This window comes from Ictalurus punctatus, chromosome 26 (genome assembly GCF_001660625.3).
Source record: "Ictalurus punctatus breed USDA103 chromosome 26, Coco_2.0, whole genome shotgun sequence".
Classification (NCBI taxonomy): domain Eukaryota; kingdom Metazoa; phylum Chordata; class Actinopteri; order Siluriformes; family Ictaluridae; genus Ictalurus; species Ictalurus punctatus.
This window is the reverse complement of record NC_030441.2, coordinates 14,570,144-14,586,365: the sequence shown is the minus strand read 5'-3', so window position 1 is coordinate 14,586,365 and position 16,222 is coordinate 14,570,144. Positions and strand designations below refer to the sequence as shown.

General features: G+C 39.1%; 1 protein-coding gene across 1 annotated transcript; it reads left to right on the top strand.

The window, feature by feature from the left end:
• Positions 1-5,592: 5,592 nt before the first annotated feature.
• dlx2b (distal-less homeobox 2b) lies at positions 5,593-8,196 on the top strand. The gene is made up of 3 exons (XM_017457440.3): positions 5,593-6,486; positions 7,108-7,292; positions 7,387-8,196. The coding sequence occupies exons 1-3, from the start codon at positions 6,162-6,164 to the stop codon at positions 7,708-7,710; spliced, it is 834 nt and encodes a 277-aa protein (XP_017312929.1). The 5' UTR covers positions 5,593-6,161; the 3' UTR covers positions 7,711-8,196.
• The last annotated feature ends 8,026 nt before the right edge of the window (positions 8,197-16,222 follow it).

Below are 16,222 nucleotides of genomic sequence, written 5' to 3'. Positions count from 1 at the left end.
TCAAGATGATGTGCTGGTGGAACCTTTTTTTCTAATACACTATCAGGAAAAAAAAAACATTAAACATACATTCCTTGTCCCTGATGTGGTATCCTCAGGAGTAGACCTTTGATAACGTTAGTATGTATATTTTCCCAAGAAAACTGCGTGTAATGTACCTTTAAAGCTTTACTCTAAATGGTAATTATGGTCCAATTCTGTACATTAAATCTTTTTTTTTTAAGGTACATTATATCCACATTACATGTACCACAGCCTGCGACAAGGAAATATTTTCTGAGAGTGTATACTCCTTAGAGAAAAAGTTTACTTGTAAAGGCTTTAGTGTTGTTCCTTTCTTTTCAGTTGTTACCTTTTAAGTATCACTTCAAGTTCTCTGGTTTGTCCTTCTGGTGTATGTGGAACCTTACAACACATTTTCTCTATTAGAGAAGGTTCCAGATAGAGCCACGTTAGGAAGCTAGGAAACCCCTGACTACCCAAAGAACCCTTGAAACAGGAATTGAAATCAGGAGAATGTAAATATTAGTGATGGGGGTTCAGACAAATTTTTCTACTTGGCTACAACTTAAATTAAAAATTGACTATTCCTTCTCAACCTCACAGGAATTTATTTGTTTTGTGGAAGAGCACATGCAGTAATCATTTGCCACCTCTTTGGGGCGCCATAGCTTCAGCACTACACTCTTAGAACAATGGTTCCTCAAGGGTTCTTCAGAAGAGTCTTTGTTTAATTAAAGGTTATTGACTGGGTAAAGTACTAGTTTGGAACCTTTTCTCATTGGTTTGCTTTATGTCTAATGTGTTTTCATTTGAAATACTGTGCTTCCACTTTGCAAGCGTAAATGTTGTTGCACATAGGACATTTTTGGTTGGGATTAAATATGACTTTCCCATTTTGGGGTCTTCATTGTTTTATGTTAAATGACTAATTTTAAAAAGCATATTTTAAAAGTTTTATTTTTTAGTTTAAAATTTTACATATACAAGCTGTGGAACAAAATATAATTCTAACGATACAAATCTTCCAAAAAAAAATGTCATTTCAGCTGCCCTCAAATAATCAAGTTACAAATGAAAACTCCCTGAAAACTCATGATTTCCTAGCTCACTACATTAAAATAATCGTATCTAACTAGCTATCACTAAGGCTTCTTATACAATAATGTAAATAACATGCACACTCCCATATACATGCTGACATTTCATCATTTCTGTCTTTATGTCCCTGTATGTTTCAAATAAATATTGCACATTTAAATGGTTACAGATAGGCTAGCTACCACAATACTGTAACATGCATTTTAAATATGTTATTACTTTCTTGTTTTGTTATTTGAGATTATTGTGTTAGGTTCCTCCTGTTTTTGATTAAACAATTTAGAGCCTTTGACTTTTCATAGTGTCACTCATTAGGTATCATGACCAAACTAGGTAACAAGATTTTTTTTATAGGTGATACTGATATTTACACTCACTGAGCATTTTATTAGGAATCCTGGTATACCTACTCATTCGTGCAATTATCTAATCAGCCAAACATGTGGCAGCAGTGCAATGTATAAAATCATGCAAGGTCATGTTCACGTTAACCATCAGAATTGGGGAAATGTGATCACAGGTATTTTGACCGTGGCATGATTAACGATGTCAAACAGACTGATTTGGTATTTCTATAACTGCTGATCTGGAATTTCACACACATCAGTCTCTAAAGTTCACCCAGAATGGCGCAATAACGAAAAAACATCCAGCGAGCAGCAGTTCTGTGGACGGAAACACCTTGTTGATGAGAGAGGTCAATGGCCAGACTGGTTTGAGCTACAGTAACTCAGATAACCACTGTGTACAATTGTGGTGAGCAGAAAAGCATCTCAGAATGCACAACACGTTGAACCTTGAGAGGATGGGCTACAACAGCAGAAGTCCAAGTCGGGTTTCGCTCCTGTCAGCCAAGAACAGAAAGCTGAGGCTGCACTGGGCACAGACTCACCAAAACTGGATAGTTGAAGACTGGAAAAATGTAGCCTGGTCTGATGAATTTCAATTTCTGAGGCAGACAGATGGTAGGGTCAGACTTTGGTGCGAACACCATGAATCCATGGACCCAACCTGCATACTTGAGTATTGTTGCTGACCATGTACATCCCTTCATGGCCACAATTTACCCAACTTCTAATGGCTACTTCCAGCATGAACATGACAAGTTCAGTGTTCTTCAGTGGCCTTCCCAGTCACCGGACCTGAATCCAAGAGAACACCTTTGAAGATTTGCAGCATGAACGTGCACCTGAAAAATCTGCAGGAATTATGTGATGCTGTCAAGTCAACATGGACCAGAAACTCAAGGGAATGTTCCCAACATTTTGTGCATGGCAGGAAGAATTGAGGTTGTTTTGAGAGCAAATGGAGAACATACCCAGTATTAGTACAGTGTTCCTAATAAAATGCTCGGTGAGTGTATAGATGTAGAGGTAGTACTGTATAGTAGGATACACAAAACCAAGAAGAAGAACATTTTGTTCTTCTTCAAAAGTACAAAAATCAGCCACAACTTCTTGAGGCTGTGACCGGTAAGAGCAGTTGATAGTAAAAAATTATTAGATGTTGAAAGTGTAAAGATTTATTCCAGTGATTTCAGCAGTTGAAATCATATTCAAGTTCTAATATTTCTTGATATGAGATTATTTTAAATCAAATATATTATTCGGCCTGTTTTCCAAGCTGCTTTTTAAATACTTTTTTGTTGTTGTTGTTGTTTTAAATATTGTTTTTTTATTTTAATTTGTTACTCTAATGGCAAGTAATTTTGTTTTTTAAATATATATATATACTTTTTTTTTTTTTTGTTACTTTTACCACTTACCATTCATACTTATGGTCTATAATTTTAGCAGGCTTTCTAAGGAGTCATGGTTATGGCAGTCGCACTGGACCAATCAGCCATAACATTAAAATCACCTGCCTAATATTGTGTCAGTCCCCCTCGTGCCACCAAAACAGCTCCTGACCCGTCGAGACATGGACTCCACAAGACCTCTGAAGATGTGCTGTGGTATCTGGCACCAAGACGTTAGCAGCAGATCCTTTAAGTCCCATAAGTGCGAGGTGGGGCCTTCATGGATCAGACTTGTTTGTCCAGCACATCCTACAGATGCTCGATTGGATTGAGATCTGGGGAATTTGGAGGCCGAGTCAACACCTTGAACTCTTTGTCATGTTCCTCAAACTGTTCCTGAACATTTTGTACGACGTGTCCTGCTGAAAGAGGCCACTGACGTTAGGGAATATGAAGGGGTGTATTTGGTCTGAATCGATGTTTAGGTACGTGATACGTGTCAAAGTAACATCCACGTGAATGCCAGGACCCACAATATAACCCTTGTCAAAGTCGCACAGATCTTTACACTTGCCCATTTTCCCAGCTACAAACACATCAACTTCGAGAACTGGCTGTTCACGTGCTGCTTCATATCCCACCCATTGTGAGGTGCCACTGAAACAAGATAATCAATGTTATTTATTTCATACTTCAAGTGATCGGTGTCATGGCATCATCGAACAACTCTTGATAGATGTTCTTCATTATCTTGTTAATGTTATTTAAGGCTCCCTGACCCTGTTTTTCATCGTCATGTTATTTCAATTCATGTACACTGTGTGATTTAAAATGGCGGGATGTATCACTGGTATACTTGTTAGCATGAGAAGGCTATACAGTGAGGGAGGGGGAAAACAGGCTGTGTCATGGAGCTAGAATAAACCCAACAAGACTTGCTGTCCTAAGAGAGTATTACAAGGCTCAAGGAGAAATCTCCTTCAAACTGTAACGCTGGCATTTTCGGCAGCCAAGAGCCAAGCCTGCTCGGCTGAGTATCCTGAAATTAGACTCGACCTCAGTGGCGCTGACTGGAGACTCAGAGAAAATTGCCACTTGTTGGAGTGTTTTAGGGGGGGCGTTTGGCGCGACAGGGCATCAGGTGGCCTACGAGCTTCTTCTTTTTTTTTTTTTTATCCCCCGGTGTTTACCGGAGGTAAATTGCTGTTTTGCTCACCTGAGGAGGCTGAGGCGACTGTGTGGCGCCGTCTGCGTTCAAGCAGTGCGCATGCGCAGTCCAAACAGGGTGCAGTGCACACCTTGACCGGTAGGTGGCGAGTCGTGTTTGATAATGACCAAATACTATCAGAGAGTAGCTGAAGCCCAAATGGCTCTGAGGTGTAGAAATCATTATGCCTAATGTCCTCCACTTACATAGGAACTAGGTAGACATTTAGACTTTCCTCTACAGAAGGAGATCATTATCATGCGAAACATAACCATAAACATTTGTTAACAGATACTGGTAGTATTTTGTATTAATGGTTAATATCACAGTCTGGAGTGCCTTAATGGAATTACATGTGATTTAAACGGTTTCTTAGACGAGTCTGCTGGTCTCTGATGATGACATTTTGGTAATAAGCTTTGGTTTAATGGTGACTTAATAGACCTGGACCTCTATGATGTTCGCAACTGTAATGACCCTGCACTTGAGGAAAGGAAAGGAATGAAAAGCAGGATACTAAAAAGAAAACAATATTTATAACAAACAAACAAACAAACAAACAAACAAACAAACAAACAAAAACATCTAGACCAAACTACCCAATGCACCATTAAAAGAATACTCAATACTTCCTCTCCATCATATCTGTAGTGACAGTGCCAAAACAATTGACACTTTTCCCTGTATTTAATAACACACACTAAGACTAATATTAATTCTACTACTACTAATAATAATAACAACAATACCCTAAAGTGCAAAACAGTGAAAGAGCAGGTAACCTTGTTGCCTCACAGCTCCCCGGTTCAATCATGAGCTTTGGTTACTATGTGTGAGGGGGCTTTCAGATGTTTTTTTTTTGTAAGTGTGAATTTCCTTGGGGTTCTCTGGTTTCCTCCCACGTCCCAAAAACATGCTGGTAGGTGGACTGGCTACGATAAATGACCCTGCAATAGACTGGCATCTCATCCAGGGTGTATTCCCACCTCACCCCCAGTGTTCCCAGGATAGGCTCCAGTTCAATCGCCACCCTGACCAGGATAAAGCAGTTACTGAATGAAAGAATGAGTGATACCCTAAACTGTATTAATGAAAAATGACTGGACTCCTATAAACCATTAAAACCATAAGATTCAGGCAGAAAATGTATAATAGAAAACAGTATATATATATATATGTACAGTTTTTTTTTTTTTTTTTTTTTTTTTTTTTTTTTCAAATTTAAATATGTATAAACCACCTGCCTTAAAAAATGTGGCTTGTGGCATTTATGACAGGTTTTTGCTCTTGGCCTTTGCTATGTTTGGGCTGCTATTTTTGATGTACTATGTTGTCATCCAACAAAATTGTTGCTCAGTTGTACAGTTTGTACTGCTACACGCAACTTACTCTGACCTCTAGAATGTGTGTGTGTGTGTGTGTGTGTGTGTGTGTGTGTGTGTGTGTGTGTGTGTGTATTTATAAAGGCATTGAAGAACCTTTCAAGAAACATGTGAAACATAGGGCACTAGTTTTTTGTGGAACAGTTAAGCTTCGTCACCCGATTTGAAACACAGATAGGATGTCAGGTATGGAGCTGGGGAAAGATGCAAACTGGAAGTTCCCCCATCCAAACCCAGAGCTAAGTAGGGTGAATGGTGAAAGTTGTGCCAGTTGTATAGTTACTATTATTAAAGCTGTAACTCTGTCAGAAATGAAAGTGTTCTAATTGTAATTCATTTCTCTGAATGAAATAGTCATGCAATAAAACAAATATTAAGTTATTGGGAATTAATCTGCGCTTCACCGAATGCCTATCCCTCTATCCATCCATCCATCCATCCATTGGTTCCTCACATGACGCCCCGCATGATGTGCCCACCCACTAGATTGACTCCACCCACCACTACCTCGAACACAGGGACTCGGAGCACCAATGCATCACCAGCAGTGTATTGAGACTTCAGCAGGGACTCCTGAGAAGCACTGCCTCTACCGGGTCAAACATCTATCATTAAACATCAAGTTCCAAAAGACATCGGATCCTAGTCACATACCTAAACGGAAGTATTGTCAGTTCGTTCCGATTACTGCTTTAATTACTACGAAGGTAATTACTAGAAGGAAAGGAGAGAGATGACCGCGGTTCTGGATAGCCTTGGTTCGGATATGCACACAACACATCTTACCTCCAGCAACTTCAGCGCCGTGCACAAGTCTCAGGACTCACCCACACTGCCGGTGTCCACCGTCACCGATAGCAGTTTCTACAGCGTCCCTCAGAGCGCAAACTGCGCAGGAACGGCGGCTTACGCGCAACTCGCCTCCTACTCGTACTCCCATGGAGGAGTGAGCGGCGGACCCTACAGCCCCAAACCCTACGACATGGGCTTCGGCACTTCATACGGCGCTTATGGCGCCTATGGACCCGGTTCTTCATCACCCACGCCTACAGAGCCAGGTAAAGATCTGGTGCGCCTCCGTGCTTCGTAATGCTCATTCAGACACAATCAGCCTAGTGAAAATCATTTGTATGTGTGAATTTGCACGAGTGATGAAACGTTTTCTTCAAGAAACCATTCCTAAATTTTTGAGGAGAAAATGAAGAGAGAAATAAACAAATAGCAGAGAAACCAAAATGGTCTAATCTCAGTGTCAGTAGGGGAAAACAAGAGGAAAGTCATGTTTCTTAAGAAAGTTGTCCATACAAGAATTTACAGAGAGGAAAAATAAAGACTTGGAGAAATAAATAAAAGCAGGGAGTCAAAAGTTTTTAGCCTCACTGAATAAAGAAAGGAAGAAATTGTTCTGTGTCAAAAATTTCAACTTTGCCAAGAAATTATAGCAGAAATAAAGTCTGAGACGTTTCTCACTGGAGAAAAATATCCACACTTTGGGTAGTAATTGCAGTGTAGACTTTTGGAATAAATGTAGAGGTTGGAAACATTGTGGTACGCATGGCTTGAGAAACTTTGCCCACTTTATCTAACTCGCAGAATTTTTCCAACTTCTACATCTATGCATATTCTGGTTATGTATGCAGCATGTTAATCAAAGTTTTATGTGTGTGTATGTGGGTTAGAGAAAGACGAGAGCGAGCCGGAGGTGCGCATGGTGAACGGCAAGCCAAAGAAAGTCCGGAAACCACGAACCATCTACTCGAGCTTCCAGCTGGCTGCTCTTCAACGCCGCTTCCAGAAGACACAGTACTTGGCGCTACCGGAGCGCGCAGAGCTCGCAGCCTCTCTGGGCCTCACCCAGACCCAGGTCAGCAATCTTGCACATTTTCATTTTAGCACTAGGAACCCCCATTCTCAAAAGTGTGATCTCTTATGTTTTGCATTGCTCTTACACCACGCAGGTGAAGATCTGGTTTCAGAACCGGCGGTCCAAGTTCAAAAAGTTGTGGAAAAATGGGGAGATTCCGCCGGAGCAGCACGTGGGCTCAGGTGACTCTCCTCCTGCGTCTCCTCCCCCGCACACCGCCTGGGATTTCCCCCCGAATCAACAAGCTGCAGGAGACGGGGACTCTAACACAGAGCAGGCCGCTGGTCCCCCCAACACCACTGCACCATCGTATTTGTCCAACTATCCATGGTACTCATCCACGACCGCGCATTTACAGCCAAGCGCGCTCTCGCAACCCCATCACAACTCTGCCATGAGCGCTGGTGCCATTTTCTAGCCACAAACTTGGGAATCAGATGCACCTGTTACAAGACAATGAACTTGTAGTGCACATAAAAGCACGGAGAGAGAGAAAAAAACACAAACTCCGACATGCAATTTGAATTCTGATGGTTTTTATTTACTTTGTGGATTTCCGTGGCGCGCTCGAGCTCTGCGCAGAACGTGCAACAAATCGACGAACATTAAATTATTTTTCTATTTATTTATTTGTTTTGTTTGCAGTCACAGGACAGTGGGACCAATCACATGCCAAGTAAATAAAAAAAAAAAGAAACGGGTAGCCTTTTATTGCGTGCATTGTACATTTTCCTATCAGACTATATTAGGCCTACAGAGTAATCTATCATGCTGTTTATACAACTTGTACTCACAATAAAAAAACAAACAAAGAAAACCTGCATTTTGATGTCGACCTAGAACTGTGTCTCACTAACTTTACAACGTGGCTGCACTGAAATACAAATAAACCGCGGAGTAACTGGTGGCGTGTTTTACTGATGGTTAGCAATCCCTACTGTTTAAAAAACAAAAAACTCTAAGAGACCAAGAATTGTGTCAATGATAACTCAGTGCCCCTATAGGTGAAGAGGACCATCAAGGGGCCTGAAGTACATATTTTCATAATGGGACTGTATTTATACAATACCTAGGAATTTCCTTGAGAACCCCTGAAAAAAAAACCCCCATCTCAAGTACAGTACACTCTTAGAAAATGTCAAATGTGACAGAGTGATTTCCTATTCCAAGCTAATAACCCTTAACTATCCCTATGAGCCTTTAAATAACGTTTAAAGACGTCCGTAGCTATAATAATACACTTCACAATGTATTTATTTATTTATTTATTTATTTAGTACCATTTTAAGCCAAATATACACTCCCAGAAATACAGCTTCCAAAATGTCCTGGGCTGCATCAAGGATGCATATTTTCTACCTTTAGTACGTAACTTTTACCTACACTTGATAGTTAATCGATACAGGAGTGGTCCTTAGGGTCCAGTTATGTACCTTAAATCGTTTTATAGGTACAGTGCCTTCACATTACCATGTAAAGGAACAAAAGATGTAGGCTACCTTTCAGGTTACCACTTAACACTCCATAAAAATGAAAAGACTTTTTGAGTGTATGAAAGTGTAGGCCTGTGTGATGTACCTCTAATTAGCTCTAATTAGCTTTTAATAAGCTTATGTATCTTAAATTACTTTTAAAGGTTTCCAGGTAACAGATGGATATTAAAGGCAGCCTGTACAAAACGTGCCCTTGATGGTTCAACAAGAAAAACGTAGTTAAAGTTTAGTACATTTATTTTTGAGAGTATAGGTAGTTTTATTGAAGGATTTATTGTCCTTGTTTGTATAGACAGAAGTGGAAAGAGAAACGACGCCTTGAGGGCGCTGAGAGGAAACGGCTGGACTGTTTCAAACCGCACACCTCCGGTCCAGTAGCAACGTGTATTTAACAGCCGCCATGTGCGTGTCTTCCAGTGCAAATCATAAGCATGAAAGTACTAGTACGAAATCTCGGATGTAACCCTTACACGGTTGATAGAGCATGCTGACTATGTAATAATAATAATAATAATAATAATAATAATAATAATAATAATAAACGCATACTATTGTATAAATATGTAAAAATAATAGTAACCTGTTGTAATGCTGAGATCTGGATTATGCGGTTATGGGCTATGCAAATGTAGACATAGCGGCCTACTGTAGGCTATGTGAGCGCCAAGGCGCACTATTGCTACTATTTAGTGCGCTAGTATGCGGCTCAAGTATGCGTGGAAGCATGCGTTTGGAGAAAGCAGCACGCGGGGCGGTGTGCGGGTGCGTCTTTTGGCACGCGGCGGAGAAACGGGGCGGGGAGGGCGTTCCGTGTGCGGCTACACGGCTCTTCCCACTACAGACTTTCTGGAGTCATTGCGCGCCTCTCCCAGACGTTTTATGAGCGGCACTGAAGCAAAGTAAAATAGAGAGAGAGAGAGAGAGAGAGAGAGAGAGAGCATAAAACCGCCTCAAGCATAACCGCCTCGGAAACATTATTCTCCCAAAAAGCCTTGCGCTTCCAGCTCCGACTCAGCCTTGGATTATTTTTGGTATGGGGGACACGCGGTCGTCTAAAATTTCGTTACTTGAAACTCAGCCTTTTTTTCTAGGAATAGGATAGATGATGCACAATATGTATAAAGTGCCATAGTGCAATTAAAACTGTTTGTGTGTGTGTGTGTGTGTGTGTGTGTGCTTCAAGATTCACACACCTGGAGATACCAATATGACAACAATCATTTCACATCGTAAACCCTGTACCACGTGACCAATGAGCAGTCATGGTTACATTATGTAAATAAGCTGCTGAACTGAAGATGAGAATGTGTAAGGATGAGGCCGTCACACCAGTCGTGAGAATCTTATTTGTGTGTGTGTGTGTGTGTGTGTGTGTGTGTGTGTGTGTGTGTGTGTGTGTGAATTGATCTGAATAGCATACGCATGACAGAAAAACAAGATAAAAAATGTCGCTAATAACCTACTGACCTTTCAGAAACAATGAAGAGAGGCAGGTCATAGTTTTCAGTGCTTTTTAATCTGGCAAGGCAAGAAGAGGAGTTAGTCATAAACTCATAAATTCCCGTTAGCACACTTAGCACTTTTTGACTATACAGTATACAGTAGAAGATAAATAATTTCCCATCATCAAAAGGGAGGATGGGTTCCCTTTTGCGCCTGGTTCCTCTCAAGGTTTCTTCCTTGGGTCGTGTCGTCTCAGGAAGTTTTCCCTTGCAACCAAGCGCAGCCTCTCGTTTGCTCAGTAGGGATACATTTATACATTTTAAAATGTATATATGGAATGTATATATTTCCATAAAGCTGATTTGTGATGTCTATTGCGAAACTATACAAATAAAATTGAACTGAATTCAATTGAAGTTACTTGGGACCACGTGTGCAGTGCTGTCAGTTCTGTGTGGCATAATTTTGTCAATTACTAATGGCCTGAATTATTTAAGGGTGTAAAGATAGTGTTCCAGATGATATCCCAGTTAAAAAAACAATACACATACAGTTATTTGTCCTAACAGCTGGCAACACCAATACACTGGCGAAAGCCTTAATAGCTGTGTCGCCTCTGTCACATTTAATCAAGGATTCCAGTAATCACAGCACTCAATAAAACATTAAAAGTTTAATTTGTATTCGACAGCCTTCACTGATATCAGTATTGCAAAGACCAGTACTAAGGTAACACTCCAGGACACATTTCAAGTTAATGGCAGGCTACTCTCTCAGAAATAAGGGTACCAGTCGGTACTGTTCCTTGTTGCTAATGTGGGAACATCAAGGGCACATCTTTTGTATCTTTAGTATAAATCATTATACCTATGAGTATGTTTATAATTGGACCATGTGCACTTTCCCAGGTATAATAGTACTAAAGGTACATAAGATGTACCCTTGATAGTCTCACCCAAGCCACAAGGAACTTTCATTACTTTTATTTCTGAGAGTGTGCACCAGAACAGTTCCTTCATGCGATGTCAAAGAAGGACCATTTTTGGATCTCAACCGCACCTTGATTGTTGGTTCCACCACCAACTGAAGAGACATTTCATGAAGCTTGAGTGTTGTTGGAAATGATTATTCACGCCATTGTAGCACCAAAGCACCAACAATGATGGTTCAGGAAATCATCGATTTAAAAAAAATGTGCTCTAGAAAACCATAAAATGTTCTTCTATAGCAATTGCTCTATTGGTCTTAAACTTACGTGTGTATGGGAACCTGTATGGGAACCCCCTTTGTCCTTTATGATAGAAACCACATGTCCAGCTGATGCAATTTGATTTACAGTGTAAAGTCCCCAGAGTTTACAAAATAGGCAACATGTGGGCATTTTTGGGGGGAAGTTTACATTACAAACCTCCATTCAAAGTAAGTTGTGAATCTAATTCCATTTACAAGATATATATTTAGTTAGTTAGTTAGTTAGTTAGTTAGTTAGTTAGTTAGTAAAAAATAGCTCCAGAATATACTAATTTTAAAATAAAAATCTCAGTTCATATTGATATAAATTCAATGTGAAGTATAACTCATCCCCTTTGATGGGGGGGTTTCCATCCCCTTTGCATGGGTTTTCTTCATACACACCCTAATTTAACCTTCAACATCCCACACCCTTTAAACATGAATATTATATAGGCCTAGATAGATAGATAGATAGATAGATAGATAGATAGATAGATAGATAATATATGTATTTATTTTTATTTAGAAGAACTACCAGGTACTGTGCTGTAATGTAAGCTATATGTGACAAATAAAGGTTTCTTCTTCTTCTTCTTCTTCTTCTTCTTCTTCTTCTTCTGAAACGTTTCAGTCTAAATTCCGCAGCCATAGGAATTTCCACCAATGTACAGTCAGCCTATTTATGGCCTTATTACCGCACATTGTAAGCATGTCACATATTCCTCCAGCGTTTCAGCTGGCAATGATTGAAATGCCGACCTTTATTTGCAAACCACATCATTAGGAGTCTCGGCTAATCGCATCCGTTCGCTGAGCACTATACACATCCGTAGCTTATATCCTATACACGCCCGCATATCCCATAATACTGTACAAGCTCAGGATTTTACGCGCAATTTGGTCGCTATAACAACAATAACGCAAGCACGTCACTAAAGGATAACACTATAGGCTTCTCATAATACAGTATTCTCACATTATATTTATTTATGTAAAATAAATAAATGGATCTTATTTTTTTCTAAATATGTTTATTTTTTTTTAAGTATTTCGTTTATTTTCTTTCGTTTCTTAGAAATAATTCCGTTTTATTTTCATTAAAACATGCTGTATTTTTCCCACATGTACATTTTAGAGACACATGATTTAACATGCTTTAACAACAATGGAAAAAAAGAGCTATTAGATTGTGAAATAAAAATGCTGTATTTATTTTCAAAGAAAGAGAAAGAAAACAATAACAACAACAAAAAAAAATCATATAATTTCAGCCATCTGGGGACCCAATGTAGACTATAATATTCTACATATTTAAATATTTATAGCTAAAATGCCAAAGGCGCGGATAAGGTAAGCCTATATTAACTTGATAAAAGACTTAAATGTGTGGTATTTTGTCCACCGGTTTGTCCTCGGCTGCAGTCTCAGTGGGAGGTCATGATGATAACATGGCTGATTTAAGCAGCTCTTTTCTCTAACAGACCCCCTGCGCGCGCGCTCAGGACCACCTGCAAACGCTTTAGCAGGCGGCTAAAAAGCTAACCGCGAACCTCTCCACCTCTCCACCCACCCAACCACTGCCAAACACCAAAACTCCATTTCATATCTCTCTCTCTCTCTCTCTCTCTCTCTCTCCCCCCCCCCCCCCCCCCCCTCACATCCCATTCTTTTTGTTCCACTAAAAAGATTCGCCGAAATTGCTTGTAATTGCGACACGGAAAAGGCAAATGTGCACAAAGACTCTGCAAAATGACTGCAATTACATTTCGATGTAAGAGTCGCGTTTAGAGGAGCTGCTATCGACCACAGCTCTACACGCGCGCGCGCACACACACACACACACACACACACACACACACACACACACACACACGGGGGGGGTAAAGAAAGACAAAATACATGGGCTAAAGTAGGCTAAGTCTTCCCTTAAGAAAACGACAAAAGTAAGCAGTAAATTCCATTATTATTATTATTATTATTATTATTATTATTATTATTATTATTATTATGGTTGTTGTTATTCCTCCTTAATCTCTTAATAATTAAATAATAGGTTTAATAAAAAGAAGGAAGGCTAAAAAACAAAAAATTCCTCATTTATGTAGAGCAGCAATACCACCACCACCACCAATAATAATAATAATAATAATAATAATAATAATAATAATAATAATAAGAGGAAGAAGAAGATGTAGAGGAAATAAGAATAAGAATAATATTTTGGAGACAATATTAATGTCGATAATACTTTATAATATTATGACTAGGCTACATATATCTATCTAGATAGACGGATAGATAGATAGGTTATTATTATTATTATTATTATTATTATTATTATTATTATTTTTATTATTAGCTATAAGAAATTATTATTATAGCCTACTAACAAAATAATCATAATAATAAAATGATAGTTAAAAAAGAGGACATGCCTAAAATAACAGTCTGTGATGAATGAGACTGAATGAGATGAATATTTGGGTAAACAGTAGGCGACACGATGATGCTTCCCTACACACGGTGCTAAATCAGTGGGAATTCTAGGCTGTTTGAGGCTATGTAGTACGGTAGAGATGCGGTTTGGGACGCAGCCATTTTGACAGAAGAAAGTGAGAGAAGAAGTAGAAATGAAAAAAAAAAATCAGTTGAAAATCGCATCTGTGAAAGGTTTCGGGAGAAAGGTCCGCTCCAGAGACGAAAATAACATTTAAATGACCGTTTTTATTAGCTGACACTATTGTGTCAGTGAATTAGATTAAATCGTAGATGAGGGTTTTTATAAACCCGTGTTTTACAGTTCCGCGTTACAGACTCGTCTGTTTAGTTATCTAACTGTAGTTAGATGATTGTTGTGTAATAACTCATCGTTCGTACTGTCATGCGGTTTGAGATGTTGCCATGCTGACTGTTGGAGACTTTCCTTATTTTTATTTCTTTTTTTTTTTTTTTCTTTTTTTTTTTTTAAATATAAACATAAACCTGCTAATGGGCGGGGTTCGTCCGTTAATTACTCGTGCGCTTTGTTGTTGCCGCGCGACCACGGCGGTTGCGCCCTCACGAGCCGAGTTGAAGAGCAGGATAACCGGCGAATATCGGGTTTAACGAGGTACGGTTCCAAATGGCATTCATTTAGGACACACCCCACTTACAAAAGAAAGGGTGTAACAGTTACAACATCCGGGCCGGGTCAGGTCGGGTCACGTGTTGTCTTTACACCTGGTTCCGTTTACACCTGATTGTTTTGTTGTAGCCTCCGTCATTGAACTGCAGCATGTACATGCATTCAAGATGTGTGTGGGTTTGTTTTTTTTTAACTCCTTTGATTTTGATTAGATTCCTTTAACACACATTTATATCTGATGAATTCTCGATTCTGATTGGTCAGAAGGTGTTGATTAATTTTCTAGAGCAGCAGCTTTGACAATAGTGCAGCTAAATCCAGTTTATAGCATATGAGTGCGCTGGATTTAATACATCTAGATTAACATAATCCCAGGCTAATAAATAGATTAAAAACATGTAGATTATTATTTAAATAAAAACATATTGTTGATATGCTGAAGGTTTCTGCATGCAGATGGTTATTTAACATTAAAGGAAGGAGTTTCGAGTGTCTAAGCTTGTTTCTACAACTCAGTAAGATGTCTTCAGTAATTTAAGAACATGACAAGCTGAGATCTTAAATTTTTTTTTGTTGGTATTATTAACTTGAACAGAGAGAGATAACAGAGAGGCTAGTGAGAGAATGACTGTTTATATGTTTATTTATAACATACTTAATAACAGGAACTAACTCGCAGATGTTCCACGGCGTTATGTGTAACTATGGATGGATAAAAAGCAGCACATAATTGATTAATAAATTAAAAATGATAACCAGTGTCCTATGATATATGAGGAATAAAATGGGAAAATAATCAATTGCAGGTAACATTAACCGTACAGTAAGAGTAGCCTACTCCTTACTTATTAAATTGAAATGTCCCCCCATATATGTATAGCTATAAGCTGAATTTGTGAGGTCACTAAATAATTGGCACATGTTTGAAACAACCAGGCTTGAGATTAAAGGACGATCCGGAACCCAGAAATGTTTAGTCCTAGAACCCGACTGCTGTCTTAGCTAATGTTAGTGATCAACAAAATACAGTAATTCTGGCTGTTATGGTATATTTTGACAGGTTGGGCTACGGTTCAATAAATCGAGATCTAGATACTGAAATCTCACAAAAGGTTTACCTGTGACCTTGAGTAATATCTGGATGAAAATGATCCACATATCATTTAAATACAGTGCAGGTCTGAGATACATTTGAGCCACATGCTATAAGTGTAAATGTATCTGTCTCTCCAAGCCATATTTGAGACACAAAGAGGCATATTTGACCAAGTGAAGGTTTATGAACTTTTAGGGTTTTAAATTGCCATCTGTTTCTGTGGTGAATGTTCTGCCATATGGTACTTTCTCAAATGTTTTTAAGTAATACATGTGAATATTTGATGTCAGATGTTACTACTAGGGCTGGAGGAATCACATTAGGTCTTGAGATGTTTTCTGTATTGACTTGGACTTGTCCCAGTCTTGGGCATTGGTCTTGCTAAATATTGTCTTAGTCTCAACCGAAACTTTGTACAGCCCTAGTTACTACTATACAAAATTCCTGGTATTAGACAATCAAATATGCTGTATAATGTATGGCGTAAGAATATAGTGTGTAGTTCATGATTGGAGGCATCGCCAAGATATAATTAGCGCTC

Excerpts from the sequence above, each read along its gene's own strand:
- dlx2b (XM_017457440.3), top strand. The coding sequence starts at position 6,162 with ATGACCGCGGTTCTGGATAGCCTTGGTTCGGATATGCACACAACACAT. Across the intron at positions 6,487-7,107 it reads ACCCACGCCTACAGAGCCAG|AGAAAGACGAGAGCGAGCCG; the intron begins GTAAAGATCTGG and ends TATGTGGGTTAG. Across the intron at positions 7,293-7,386 it reads TGGGCCTCACCCAGACCCAG|GTGAAGATCTGGTTTCAGAA; the intron begins GTCAGCAATCTT and ends TACACCACGCAG.